Source organism: Thalia democratica, chromosome 5, assembly GCF_965202585.1.
Source record: "Thalia democratica chromosome 5, ktThaDemo2.hap1.1, whole genome shotgun sequence".
In the NCBI taxonomy this organism is placed as follows: domain Eukaryota; kingdom Metazoa; phylum Chordata; class Thaliacea; order Salpida; family Salpidae; genus Thalia; species Thalia democratica.
This window is the reverse complement of record NC_139169.1, coordinates 49,072,063-49,087,898: the sequence shown is the minus strand read 5'-3', so window position 1 is coordinate 49,087,898 and position 15,836 is coordinate 49,072,063. Positions and strand designations below refer to the sequence as shown.

At 25.1% G+C, this 15,836-nt stretch overlaps 1 protein-coding gene across 6 annotated transcripts in view; it reads left to right on the top strand.

The window, feature by feature from the left end:
- Positions 1–3,766: 3,766 nt before the first annotated feature.
- Positions 3,767–15,836, top strand: part of LOC145835491 (uncharacterized) — a 37,238-nt gene continuing 25,168 nt past the window's right edge. For all 6 annotated transcript variants that reach the window (XM_082943113.1, XM_082943114.1, XM_082943115.1 and 3 more), the window contains exons 1-10: positions 3,767–3,906; positions 8,472–8,660; positions 9,359–9,414; positions 9,570–9,787; positions 9,977–10,074; positions 10,253–10,463; positions 11,508–11,638; positions 12,924–12,989; positions 14,173–14,385; positions 14,616–14,734. In XM_082943113.1, the coding sequence (XP_082799239.1) occupies positions 3,805–3,906; positions 8,472–8,660; positions 9,359–9,414; positions 9,570–9,787; positions 9,977–10,074; positions 10,253–10,463; positions 11,508–11,638; positions 12,924–12,989; positions 14,173–14,385; positions 14,616–14,734 (1,403 nt within the window). In that variant the 5' untranslated portion in view covers positions 3,767–3,804. The remainder of the gene's footprint in view (positions 3,907–8,471; positions 8,661–9,358; positions 9,415–9,569; positions 9,788–9,976; positions 10,075–10,252; positions 10,464–11,507; positions 11,639–12,923; positions 12,990–14,172; positions 14,386–14,615; positions 14,735–15,836) is intronic.

Here is a 15,836-nt window from a genome sequence, read left to right as displayed (position 1 = left end):
GTTAGTATTATGCTAGTAATAAACTATTTTAGATTAAGTTAACTACTTAAAACTAGTAGTAAAAAAGTAAATTATATGGTTTGTTTGTTATACAACAATCATGTAATCCAAAATGTAATAGTATCAACATTAGTAAGCTTTATTTTTAGCTATTTTAACTAGTTATCTTTTTTTTTCTATAAACTAGAAAAATTCAAGTAACTTTTATTTGACCATATGATGTTTGTATCTAATGGAAAATACGTCAGTGGAAAAGACAAAGAACTGTATCTGTTAGGTATGACTCGAAAACTAAAAGGTTTTTTTTCGTACACCAGGTCCTTGGACCAAACTTATAGAGACTTTTATTTGTGATTCTTTGAAAAACATTAATAAAATTTATCAGCTTCATCTCGAAATTATAATAGCCCTACTAATAACAACTATTTACTAAACTATAGTTAGAGTATATATTAATGATAATCACACTAAAATCCAAATACTTTTTTGTTAGATTTATTTTAAGTTAAAGTTTTGATTATGAACACGTTCTAACTTCTAAGTTTATTTCATTTGTCATGATGAAACCAGTAAGAAAGCAGTATTTTAGTTTTACAGTAAGTAGCGTCGCAAGCGGTTTTTAATTTTATAGTAAATATTCTACGCCTAACTGCTTAGTATAAGTTCTAGTGTTTCCTAGCAACATGCTCAGTTTACAAAATAAGTTGTTTTTATCCTAATGCATTTATTAATATTGTTTAACCAGGTGACTAGTTGACTATTTAACTTTTACTTTAGTACTTCATTTTATCATTTCATTACCAAAGTAGTCTTTACTGTGACTTAAAATATATAACTACTTTTACATAAATATTTTTTTTTAAAGTATATTTTAACTAAAAAGTGTATTTATTTTAAAAACTGCTTTTAAAACCTTTAAACTTATATTTTATGTTTGTAAAGTAGTTAAAAAAAATAATCTTAAATAATTATAATATATACTAGAAATATTTAATCGTTTCTTAAGATCTTTGTTAAAAATAAATCTTAAAAAATAGCTTTGTATTAAACTTAACTATATATAGTCCTGGACAAGACGTTAAAAGGTATCCGTGGTGTGCGACTCGATAACAAAAAGGTTCTTTGTGCACCAAGTCCTAAAACCAAATTTTTTGAGCGTATACATAGAACAATACATGTTGGTTAAAATTGTAAAAAAAAAACTGGTTAAGTTCCTAAAACCTTTATAACTATCTTTTTAAAACCTTTATAGAGCAGATTAATAAAAATTGGTTGCAGATTATAACTGTAATTTTTTTTTGAGATTTTGTGTTATTGTTAAAAAATATAATTTAACAGATTTTAAGAGCTAGCAAATTAAATCGAAAATCTATAAGAAAAATTAGTTATTTTGTGTCAGACTAATAAAATTAATTTTAAGTTTAATTTCTAAAAGTTTTTTTTATAACGATGCAATTTTATTTTTCATTTTTAAATTAGTTATAAGGTATTTATTAAGAAAATATTTTAATGGTGTTCTTTATTTTAACATATTTTGTCTTATTTTTTAATTATTTAACACTACAATAAAAAATGTTTTAAGTTAGATGCTAAACTAAGCTATTTACATAAATTATTTTTTTTTATTTTAGGTTTTTAACTTTAGTATAAAAAAATAAATTACTGATTTGGTATTCAAAAAAAAAAGTTAATAGAGGGACAAATTCATATTCAAGTACAACATTTAAGCATGCAATTTTATTTTTATTAAGCTCACTATACAACATGCAATAATTCCCTTAAAACTTATCTTCATGGGTTCTTATAGAATAGACAATTTGAAGCAACCTTATTCTGTTTATAACTTATCTTCTAATTTAAATTAAAAACTAAAGCAGGGGTTGGCAACACGTGGCCCTCGGGCTAACTGCGGCACTCGAAGAGTAAATCTGCGGCCTTCAAGCATGTTTTTATTTTTGATGGGATGCGGCCCGCGAAAGATAATTCCGTGACCCGCGAGTATTTTGATCAGGCACACAAAATTTTTTATTTTAGTAAATTTTTTGTTAAAGTTCTGTATTTTGACTTATTCCATTTTATAACCCTAATAAAAAGTATTCCACTAATTTTACCGCTTAAACTTAAAAAGGCAGATTTTCTATTTTTAAGTATTTCTTCGCAGTAGAACTATCAGGGTTTTTTAGTTAAATCTGTAAGTTTGTATAAGTAAACGTTATAAAAGTTTACTAAACTGTCGCAAGTATAAGATTTTGATTTAAGCTGTGCGTTGCTCTTTAGCTCAATCATTATCATTTGAAAATTATCTGAGACCTTTAACTAGTCTACATCAAATGGAGTATAATTTAGTTTTTAGTAGACGAAAGTCAGAAAGTATAATTTTATATTTTATTAATAATACAATCTTTCACTCGCTTGAACCTAATCAAACGAGATTATCAGTTGAATAAAGTCTTTATTAGCTGATGATCTCATTTGATTAGGTTCAAGCGAGAGAAACATTGTATTGTATACAAAAAATAAAATTTTGAATTGATAATATAACACACCATTAATAAAGTTTACTAAAAGTGAATTTATGTACTGTAAAAAATTCTCCTTGCCATCATTTCGAGAACTTTTATTGTTATCTATTAAATAAAAAGTACACAGTGTTATGTTATTACATTTTGTACTAGTTTTGTACTAAATAGTGTTGTCAAATATTTCGGTTAGCTGAACATTTTTGTAGAACTAGAATACTTTAAACTTTTTTTGAAAACTAATCTAGCTTTATACTTTTATGTCGCAATTCTAAAGCTAGTTTAGATAAGTTCCTTGTTTTGAAAAAGTCTTGTAAACTTTAATATCTTCTAGCCAAGTAGTCAACTACCTATATAATCAAAATAATAATAATGGTGTTGGACTTGATTAGCATAAATTATTTTAATTTGCCTTTATGAATTTTATTTTCATTTTTAAACTATTCAGATTAGATCACTTAGGCTAACTTTCTTGTCTCAAAATTTGGCCCTGCTTGAAAAATAAACAGCTTACTGAAAAGTTTAAAGGTAAGTTTTTGAAATTAGCCTTTTTTTATAAAAAAAATAAATATATTTTTAGTTTATTTATCTATTTTAGTTTATTAATTTGAAAGATTATAGTTTTGTCAGATATTGAAAGTTATTAAACATCAAGTAGGAAAGGATTATATTCAAGTTATTAATTCATTAAAAAAAATTATCAAAATGAGATAAATAAGGACAATTGAAAAAAACTGGCCAGAAATTACTTTTTAAGCTCGTTTGTTTCGGTGCTAGGTGATAGTTAAGTAGTTAAATTAAGCATAAAAGTATTAGTTTATTAGACAGATAGTGAGTTCGTTAAGACAAAAATCGCAATTTTACCTTTAGATAATATGCCCTATATGTATATTTAAAACTCAGACTAACTCATGTATCAGACTGGTTAAAAATAAAACTAAATAACTTTAAACTTGTAAGCATAACGAAGGTGTTTCAAGTTCAAATTTTGGCCCGCGAGTATCTCCAGCCTGCCGACCCCTGATCTAAAGTATTTAAAAAAAATGAAGTACTTCTGTACATTAACAAAAGAAAGTAACTTAAAGTCTAAGAAACACAGTTCACATTTAAACAATGCATAAATAGGACTTAAGTTGTTATGTAAAAACTAAATAAAAATATTTTCTTGATATCCTTTTGTTGTGTATATTTTGCTTATAAATATTTTAAATTTCAGTTTAATATAACTTATTTACTTAGGTAGTCTAGTTAAATTAACTACTTTTACATAATCTAAATTCTACAAATGGTAATAAGAGCATATCTTCGAGGTGATCAAGATGCTTTGCCATTAGTATCAAATACAACTTTGATTGGAAATTCTGAAGAATGTGATGTGTATTTAAATGTAAGTTTTTATCGTTATATCATAGGAGTTTTAGTTTCAAGACTCAAACCGGTAGACTTAAATACATCTGAACATACTTAATTTGATATAGTATAATATTATTTCAAACAATATAAAAAAGACTCAATTTTTTCAGAACAAAATATATTTCATGCTTCTTTCGTCAGTTGTATACTAAGCAATAAAAATAAAATTTCAAATCTAGCTTATATAGTGAAAATGCAATCAACGTAATTAATGATAATTAAGCAAAGAGTAATTAACAATACATAATTTATCGTCGAACAATCTACGTTAAACAATCGTCGACATATCTATAATAAGTTACTTTGTACTTAGAGATCACCTTTCTTTCTATAAAGCCCATAAATATATTTGACAAAGTTGGCCCTAATGGGGAGCCCATGGCTACTCCATCATGTTGGGAATACATTTGTGAATTAAATGTAAATTGTACACCACTAGTGGATAATTTTAAAAGTTTAAGAATTTTTTTTTCCTTATACTGGGTGTCTCAAGTCTAAACAAAGTGTCAACACAAATATCCAATACTTAATCTAGCGGTACATTTGTGAATAAACTCTTGACATCAAAGGATGCCATAAAAGTATTATTTGAATTAATCTTAATTAATTCTTCTTGGTCCAGCAAATAAGTTTGATAATATTAACAAAGTTGAAAATGAAATTGTTGAAATTCTTAAAAATCTACTTTTTACCAAAGAAATTAATGAAAACATTTATAATTTGATCAAACCTGTTGGTTCCATTACTCCAAGATTGTATGGCTTACCAAAGATACATAGGAAAGATGTTCCTTTAAGACCAATCCTATCCATGGTGAACTCTGCTCAACATAAGTTGGCAAAATTTCTTAATGACCAACATTATCCGTTATAGGAACATTTCTCTTCTTATATGTTAAAAGACTTATTTTCTTTTGCTGATCATATAAAAAAGATTAATTCAAATAATACTTTTATGGCATCCTTTGATGTCAACAGTTTATTCACAAATGTACCGCTAGATGAAGTATTGGATATTTGTGTTGACACTTTGTATAGACTTGAGACATCCAGTATAAGGAAAAACAATTTTCTTAAACTTTTAAAATTATCCACTAGTGGTGTACAATTTACATTCAAATGACAAATGTATTCCCAACATGATGGAGTAGCCATGGGCTCCCCATTAGGGCCAACTTTGTCAAATATATTTATGGGCTTTATAGACAGAAAGGTGATCTCTCAGTACAAGGTAACTTATTATAGATATGTCGACGATTGTTTTGTGCTAGGAAAGATGAGGAAGAGATTGATGAACTCTTTAATGTGTTGAACAAAACACATTCTTCAATAAAATTTACTTCAGAAAAGGAAAATAACGATTAATTGGCTTTTCTTGACGTTTTAGTTAAACGACACAAGGACCAATTTTTGACATCCGTTTATAGGAAGAAAACTTTCACTGGGAACTACTTTTACTTTCATTCGTTCTGTAGCATGAAGAGAAAAACAAATTTAATAAGAACGCTCTACCATCGAGCACATAAGATCTGTTCAAGAGAATCATTTGATGACGAAATAAAACATATAAACTTGATACTAAATAAAAATGGCTATCCACAAGAACATGTTAATAAAATTATAAATTTACATCTTAATAGTTTGAACAAAATGATTCCAGCAGGGCCGGAGAAATGCTTGATTCCTTTAGTATTGCCTTATGTCAATAAGAACTCAGGAGTTTTAGAAAGAGAGATTTGTCAATTAGTAAGTAGGACTTATCATTCGGCAAAGCCGATTGTTATTTTCGTATCCAAACCAATGTTCAGACCTGGAGGAAAAGATCCGATAGCAGAATTTAAACAAAGTATGGTAGTTTACCAGTTTAAGTGCTTCTGTGAAGCTAGTTATGTCGGGATGACCTCAAGACAATTTAGCAAAAAAATAAAGGAACATATTCCAAAAAGTATCGATGAATTTTGTAAGATTAATAAGAAAACTAAATCTTTTAGAGTAATAAATGCTTCAAAAAGATCTGCTATTGCTGAACACTTAGTAAATAACCTTGATTATGCTAGTAATTATAATTTTAAAAGATTTAGAATTGTTAAAAATTGTTTTCACATTTCGGATTTAATTAAACTTGAAGCTATTTGTATTTTGTTAAGAAAACTTAAGTTATGTAAACATTAAGATTTTGATAATACTGTTTCGTTGTTTTTTTAAATTGTTTTATAAGTTGTTGCTCTGTTTTATCATTTTTTTAGTTGCATTGTAATTAGAAGTACTTACGTATTGTTAATTACTCTTTGCTTTATTATTATTAACTACGTTGATTGCATTTTCACTATATAAGTTAGATTTGAAATTTTATTTTTATTGCTTAGTATACAACTGACGAAAGAAGCATGAAATATATTTTGTTCTGAAAAAATTGAGTCTTATTTATATTGTTGAAAGAATTTATTTTAGTGTCAAATAATGTTTAATTATCTATAGTAAAATATTATCAATTGCTTTTTAAGATGTAGTCTGTTTTATAAACTTTTATTTCATAAAATTATGAAAAGCAACTAATCATAGTCAATTTTATTAAAAGTTGAAAAAGTTTTTTTAAGAATCAATTCTTCCTAGACTTAAAAAACTTGAAATTTAAATTTTCCCATTTAATTCAAAAAATATCAGATTAATAATTATTAAATAGTAAAAATTTTGACTAAAACTAAAAAATCTTGAAATTTTAAATAACTATTGAAAATATAAATTTAATCGTTTGTTAACAAAAGATCCTAGCAAAACAACTTCACAGGAATATATAATAATAACAAATTGTACAGTATCCTTCTTTTATTCACTGACATATGTTTTTGTGTGTAAAACGAATAATAATATTATATAGTTTTACAACAGTCGGATTTAAAATTAAGTATTTTATCAATTATTAACCTATAAAAATCTATATTTTATTCTATATCTATAGCAGTTATTTTTACTTTTAATGGACACATGTATATACCTACTTTAGCTTCTATTCTTTCCTTACAGTATTTCTTTTTTTACATAGATCAGTTGACTAGTTTAACACACAGAAACATATGTCAGTGATACTTAAAACATAACTTTTTTTTTTTTTTTTTATCTTACTCAAAGAAATAGACAAACATCGAGTAATTTTTATTTGCATTCAGTTGCACTTATGATACATTTTTTAGCTGAGAAAATTCTTAACATTTTTGAAAGTTTTTATCTAAAAACCTATTTTTTAATCACTTATGCTGTTTTTAGAACATTTTTTTTTATTAGATAACAGAACTTTGTTTTGTCCTTGTTTTCACGCGTAAGAGTTACATAATCTATAAAATAAGTTTCAGTTTGTATATGTGTAAATTAATGATTACAAACTGATTAAATTTCATTCGAGATGTAAAAAAACGAATATTTGAGAGGACTCAAATCTAAGACTGCTATTTAATATTAATAAACCTAAACTGTATTTATAATTTAAATTATAAACTTAATATATCCCTTAGTTAAAAAAGGTTAACTTACAAGTTGGTTGCCTTAACGATTCCAATTTGTACAAAATAAATTACTATAATCAAACATTTATTAAACACAAGAAACATAGCTTAATATACAACATAGAAAAGGTAGAAATGAAACAGTAAGTAATGAAGCCAAAGCGCCCACACAATCTGAATACAATCATATTGATTTTGTGTATTGTTATCATAAAATAATAGAGGGGCAGAAAAAAGCTAGCCAATTAGCGGATAATAATTAAAAATTTTTGAAACTAATAAGTCAGGGTTTAAAAAAGTCTGATCTCATTACAGAGATTATAGAACATTAATAAAAAACAGATACTTACATAAATTTTAGTAAAACTTATTGACGGAACACAAACAAGTTTTAATGAAAAGTGTAACTTCAAGTTTTTTAGTACCGTTGTTATTAGTTTATGCTATTTTTAAACTTCAGATCTAAGTTACTAGTTATTTTTTATCAAATTTTAAGTTTGAAGTAGTTATTAGAAATATAAAGTATCATTATTTAATAGGTTCTTTATGAAGAAGACGAAAAAAAAGTATTTCATAAAAAAATTTCTGTTTTACAATTTGTAGTAATTTGAAACCTTTATGAGTCAAAAATTTTTTGACCAAAATATGTATTTGGAGATTTACGACATTTTTTTTAAATATTTTAGTTCTAGTTACTAAACTTTTATTTTTAATTACTCTAAGTTTTTAAGTACTACGTTTTGATTGATATAATAAATTTTGAGGTAAAAATAAAATAAGTCAAAGTATATTGCTAATTGTTTTTTATTGTTTGAGAAAACTGAATATGAAAGGTGCTGTTTGTAAGTTTATATAGCAAATGTTTATGAAATGGACTTAATTAAATAGTCAAATCAAAATTTTATATTTTGTTAAAGTTTAACAATACTTTTTCTTGAAAACAAACAAAATGGTAACAAAAAACTATTATTAATCTATACATAAATCCCTTATTGACTCAATATGGAAGTTTTATCTTTGAAAATAAAATTATGTCACAGGATGAAGGTGTTTCTGAAAAACATTTAGTTTTAGAGTTTTTTGGAATAGATCAAAAAATGCTCTTAACTGATCTAGGAAGAGGAACTTTGGTTAATAGACAGCTAGTACGTAACTCTACAGTTGAAATTGGTCCAAACGACATCATAAAATTGGGAAATAAGTTGTTTCAATTGGTGTTTAACACTAAGGTCTTTCTTAGCTTATAATTTTTAAGCTCTTAATAAGAACATAACTACGTAATATGAACAACGTTGGTTAAACTTTAACTAATAAATCGTTTATTCTTAAAGAGTATATGCATCCATATTTTTTATAAATAATGTTGTTTTATAGTAAAAAATGATTTTTTTTAACTTTTGTAGTTTACTTTACATTATTCAGTTTTACTAAAGCTAATACCGAAAAGGTCTCACGAAACAGGTATAATACAAAAATAGTTAGTTATATAAAGCATATATAAAAACATGGGATGGCTTTAAATCTTTTCTTTAAAAACTATTCAAATAATAACTGTTAATCAGTATTGCTATCTTTTTAATTTAAGAGTTTTTTATTAAAAGCTCAGAGAGACCGACTCATTTATATGTGTATTTCAATAATAAGTTATCATAATTTTCTTATTCAATATTATAAATTAGTATTTCCTAAAGTTTGTACCACAGTAGTAGATCATACAGAAATCAATTAAAACTGCACAGAAATTTTGATGAGTACAATGAATTATTATTAACATTTTTTTTAAATAGTTTAACAGTTTTAAAAGTCTAAGTGTTTGTGTGCGTTGTACAGTGTACATTAAATGCTAATATATAGTACTCAAGAGTTTTAGAACTAAATAAATATGTTTCTTAGTTGTATAAATATACTTTATTCATTCAAATAACAGATAACAAGCGAGTTCAAGTTAGATGAAAGTGTTAACCAAGGAAGCTTAGTTAATAGGTTAGTAGAGTTTTTGTATTTTGATCATGTTTGTCACCGTGTTACTAAGACTTAGTTTGAATTATTGTTTACTTATTATGTTTACGATAAGTTTTTTTATACAAGTTGAAAGAAGATATAAGAACTTTCATAAATAGTTTATCATTTAAAACTAGGGAAAAAATGAAAAGATGTGAAATAAGGTTTCAAAATCAACAAACAGCTGCTAAATTAATGCCCTTAACTTCAACTTACCGACCAAAAACATCAGAATGCCAGTTTGTAGATACGTTACCTACACTAAACTCCAATGGCTGTAACAGTGATTCCAAAGCTACTAAACCTATTACTTATGCTTACCGTTCTAACGCCTACAACCCTTACTACTTGCAAAGTAGGTTTTTGTAGCTAAGTTTTTTATTAAACTTTATCTTAAACTGACTAGAGAATATTACTAATTTGTTGTTTTTATATATAAGTATTTTTTTTTAAAGATGTTGGTAATCAAAAAAAAAACGAGGATATAAATTTACACTACGAAAAGTAGAACTACTACAAATGTTTACTTTTTTTACTTTGATAGATACTTCAACTGAAGATTTGCAAAAACTGGTCAAAGATAAAGACAAAAAAATAGTTGAAATGCTCGAAGAAATCAATAAACTTTCTAATATAGAAGTTGTAAGTTAGAATAGTGTTATATAGTTTTTTTTCGAAATAAGTTGTAATTGTAATTATGACACTGTAAAAACATAAAATCGGATAAAAATTAATAAGTTTTAAACATTTTGTTTTAGTATGCAACACCGAAAATGTATTTTTCTAAAAACATTTCTAAAACATGTTAAAAAACTAAAAGGAACTACGAGAAAAAGATCAAGTTATATCAGCTATGAAACAACATAACTTAAACAACAACTCTGTGAATACGTTAGAGTATAGTTGTCATCAAAATAACTACAGGAACAGCAATAAGTCTCTATTTAAGAAAATAACAGAAGAAAATCAGCGCAATGAAAAGCTAATTAGTGACTTTAATGATGTTAAAAGAAGCTACCAATCATCTCAAGGTTTTTGTAAAGCTTAATTTATCTCTCTTTTTTTTCTTTTTACTATACAAAAGTAGTAAAATAACCATAGTAGTATATTTTTAAGCTTGACATTTTAAACTTTTGTATAAATATGTGAACAACACCTAAATTTAATTTTAGCTAGCTTATACAAAGTTGAATTCTTTTTTTCAGGAAAAAACAATTGTATTTTCAATCTAAACATACTTTTATCATAAATTTTTGCACTAAATTAAATATTTTATTGTAAGTTGCATGAAAACAAATGTTAAGTTTTTTCTAAATTAATTGTTTTGTCTTTAACAAAGCTTAAATTTACCCGAAATTATGAAGTATGAAATTATGGTGATGGTAAATTTAAATTTAATTATAACTATTAACATCCTACTATTTTATTTTTGTTTAGTTTTGATATACTAAATGGGTTAACCTTTAAAAGTTTAGCTATTTAGTTTAAAACAAATAAAACACAGTAATTGATCCATTGGAAAGGTTGAAAATAAAAAACTTGTTACCTAAAAGAAAAACAATCAAAATGTTTCACCGCAAAGCGGATTTTCAAATTGTAGATCTTATTCAAATAGAATCAATAAAACAGAAGCTTTGCGGTGAAACATTGTAAATGTTTTTCTTTAAAGTAATAAATCATTAATTAACATTTAAAAATGGTGTTGTATTTTATAATTATTGCTTGTATAGAATATCATGGTGCATTTTTCAATTATCATTAATTAATAATAACTAAGAAATGCAATGAATTTTTTTAAGTATAAATGAAAAACACACCAATCAAAAAAAAGTAAAAGAAATAAAGTAAATAAGTTTTTAACATTCATAAATTTAAAGAAAAAGGTTAAAGTCTTGGTTTTTTTTAAATTAACTTATTCTTACTGTTCAAAACTTTTATTACAAGTAGATCAATACAAAAAAGTTTTTTACCTTTAGATTTATCTTTTTTTTCAGATCAGCATTTACAAAAACAGAATAGAAAATATTACTGATTTTTTATTTGAATGTAAATTAGAATAAAAACAATTGTTTTAGGACTGGTTTACAGTCTACAAACCGAAATATCAAATAAAGAAGCACAGATACTAAGACAATCAAAACAAATTAATTGTTTGCGCAAGCAATTAAAACAGAGTGATCTTAAAGTTTCATCTATATCTGTTAGAGTAAGTTATTTTATTTTGATTGAACCTTTATATAAAACTATAGAGTAATTGTTTACTAATATGAATTTTGACAAAGCATGACAAACATGCACTATCAGAAGTTTGACAACATAAGAAGCTTAAATAATTTTTTATGATTTTAATTATTTCAAACATAATTTGACTCCGCAATATAAGGAAAAATTTAATTTATAAGCAAAAACAGTTATAGAAAACTAGACATTTTCATTCAAATACAAAAATTTATACCCATTTTTAAGGATTAAAAAATTTCTTGGTGTAGATTATTTTTATGTAAACTCTACTTTAAACTGTGAATCTAAATCAATTTAGTTAAATAATCATTATTACAGCTACATTTTTAACAATGTCATAAACAGTTTATTTAATAAACTAGCATTTTACTTTATCCTTATTAAAATATTTATAAAAACTTAATTGTTTTTTTTAATCGTTTTTAAGTTTAGCAATTTAAGTTTATCTGTGTAGCTTGGATTTTTAGGACTGATTCATTTACATGCAGTTTTATATCGATACGCTTGGCTGAGTTTTTGTTTATAACCCTTACCCAAACCTTTACTTAAATCCTAACCCATAATACCCATATCTTACAGTTTTACCATAAATTCACTAGATAGTGTCTTTATAAATCTGCATGTATATGAAGTAGTCTTAAACACTTGTGTTACGAATCCAATCCTCTTAATTATCTTAACAAGAAGACTGCTTTTTTCAAACACTTTTAAAAAATCAAAGCAATTAGTATTATGCTAGTATGAAATATCTATAGTTAACTACTTAGAAATATTATTTTATTAACAGTTATTTATATCGTTTTTTTTTTTGTATAAATTAAAGTGTAATGAAACTATAACTAATAAGTTTTTTTTTTTATAATAATCACTTAGATATTTAGATATCACCTAGAAAACTTCAACCAGTTTTTATTTGATTATATGATGCTTGTATGTCATGGACAAGACATTAAACTGTATCTGTGATTAATGACTCGATAACTGAAAAGTTTTTTTGTGCATCAGATTCTTAGAACAAATTTTCTGAACTCTTTTTGTTTTGTCTTTAATAAACAATACATACTTAAATATTTTTTTAATTTAAATTTCAAAAACATAAGCTGCTTGTTTAATGTTTTGATTTAAATATCACATAAATGTTTTTTTAAGTAACTATTACGTTTTATTAACAAATAACTTTTTATTACTGAAGTATAAAAATATATTTTTCATCACTAAAGAATAACTTTGAAAAATATTAAAACTTGTAGTGCAAAAAATTAGCTGCGGAAAACAATACAAAGTCTATAGAAAAACAGTTGACAGAAAATAAATCGGTAAGTTTTTTAAACTCTTTACTCCTTATATTCTTTTACGTGACCTTTTAAAACTTTTTGTTAATTTTTTAACTATGGATATATATGCTTATGTATGTATAGTATGTCTGTTAAAAAAGACTACTTACGATGTTGCTTTTTACTTTTTGGTGCTACAGTTATCAAGTCAAAATGAAGTTTATTTTGCGAAACTTTACAAATATTGTTTATATTTGCACTAAGTTTGAAACTTATTAGTGACATAACTCTGAAAGCGTTAAGTAGTCAAAATAAATTTTATATACAAGCTGATTATTTTTAATTATAAAGCAGTCTAAGAGTTTTATTAACTATATATATTTTATTTTTAGTTTTAGATAAGTTTTACATGACTTCAAACAATACTAATTTTTTTAATTTCTCATAATTTTTTAAAAACTATAAATTAAAAAAAGAAAAAAATGAAATAAGATTTTTTGTGATGTAAGAAGCTTTAAAATAGAAATTCATTCAAACTTTAGTTAACTAAATTTATAAATATGCTATAATCTTGAAGCTTAAATTGAAGTTATAACTTTAAGTTATTTAAAAAAATTTGGAATCTATACTTCACTACTATGTAAACTAATACATTTTAAAACTTTGGAAAGTTTTAAACTATCTTTAATTTAGATTCAATTCATCTAATTCATATCTAAATACTTTGATGGTTATTAAAATCAAGCAAATTACTACTTTTAAACAAACAACTTTTTTTGGGTAAAATTTTAACACACCAGTACTAGTGCTTCGTTTCTATTAAATTTGTTTCTAAATTGCAAAAAAAGTTCCGTTTTTAATGTATAAGTTACAATATATTTTTTTCTACAATTCTACGGTTTTAGCATAATATTATGAAATCAAACTACGTCAAATCGCGCATTTAATGTATTGTCAACATAAAAAAGCTTTATACTCATAAAAAATTATAGTTCTACTTATTATAAATCAATTCCAGGCTTTAGTTTAGATGACATTGTTATAATTAACTAAATAATATATATTACTTTAAAAGTTCCAAAAGATTTTTTTTTTACGAATTTTATTTTAGTCTAACACTATTTACAAAAATCTTTAGCAAAATTATATAACTTTCAAAATAATTTTTAATTCAGAAATATTTCCTTAAACATTATACTTAGATAACATACTAAAACATACTTAGAAAGTGCGAACACTAGAAACGAGGTTAGGAAATCAGATGGAGCTGCTTGAGAAATACAAAAACCAGTTAACGATGACCAACAATAATAAGTTGAAGTTCGAAGAAGATAAGAAGAGAACTATAAGGGAGTTAAACGATCTAAAACAAAAGTATTATAATGTTCAAAGAGACGAAAAGGTACTAAAAGTAAAATTTGAACAAAGTGAAGCTCTGGTCAGTTTAAGTTTCTTGTTAAATGTATAAAAACATGAGATTTTGTTTGATAAAGATCGTCTTGAATTTGAGAAACAGCAATAACTAAAAATAGATAATAAATATTCCAGAATAATTGAACACCATCTTGTTTTTTGATGTTTATAAAAAATTAAATTGTGACCTAAGTTTTCTAGCTTATTTTGAATTACACCACTTTTAATACTTACTTTACAATAAATAATTTTTAGTACGACAAATTCAAAACAAAGTTAGTATATCTAATTCGCGGTGCAGAACCTAGATTTTCTGACAACACTTATTCAGATGGACATATAATTCAAACGCTACAAACAGGTTTTAACGAAAGGTAACTTTATGTTTAATTAATATATCTAAAATTACTGTAAACATATTGTTTATTGTCTTTTATACTGGGCATAAAATATTGACTCTTATAAGTTGAAAAGTAACAATTTAATATTTAAGCCGAGTTTATATGAACATGACGACTTTTATAAACTACTAGAACAGTGGTTCCCAACCATTTTGATGCCCCGCACCCCTAAAGTCTCTTAATTTGATCTAGCACCCCTAACACTATATACTATAATTATTCATTAATAATTTGTTTATAAAATCATTGATTTGTTTAATTAATAATTTGTGTTTTAATATTTATGGTAGTGTACTATATTAACAAAAATAAAATACTTGGAAATTCAATAACATAACAGACTATATTCGAAGAAGTTTTATCTATTTTTTATTAAGGTAGAAAACATCAGAACTCACTCTTCCCTCTGCAATGATAAACATTTTTTGAAGGTCAAGCAAGTGAATTTGGAGCTCATCACTTGTAATTCAACCTGCTCCTTTATAAACTAACTAAAAAAAATAATTACTTTTCAATTAAACGAAAAAAAAATCTATCTCTATAAAAATCAATTTTTTTTTTCAATTAACATTAACAAAAAACTAAACTAATCTTATAAATTTAATAAAAAAAAACCCTAAATTACATGTCGTTATATTCACAAGGTGTTTAAAAAGTTCTTAAAATTCTATTCATGTAATATTATTTTGAAAAGACTAAGAACTTAACTTTAAATCTACTCTAAAGTTAATGACTTTTTTGTTCCTGCTTGTTGCACAAAACTCTCTGAAAACGTGGCATTTTGTTGCTGATTGCAATTCGCATGTCTGCCTGTGAATTCAAGCGGTTTCTTGATTTATTTTTTATTGACAAAAGAGTACTAAACCCAGACTCGCATAAGTAAGTCTTTGCGAATGGAATGAGAGTACTTAGTGCTTTTTCACCAAGTTTTGGAAATTTATTCATTGAACAACACGAATATTGTTCAAGAGTTTTGCTTTTAAACTGAATTTTGAGAAAAGGGTTCATGCATAATTCTCAAGCTATTTTGGGCACTAACTCAAGCTTTTTTGAAGCTTTTTTTCCCAAAACATCT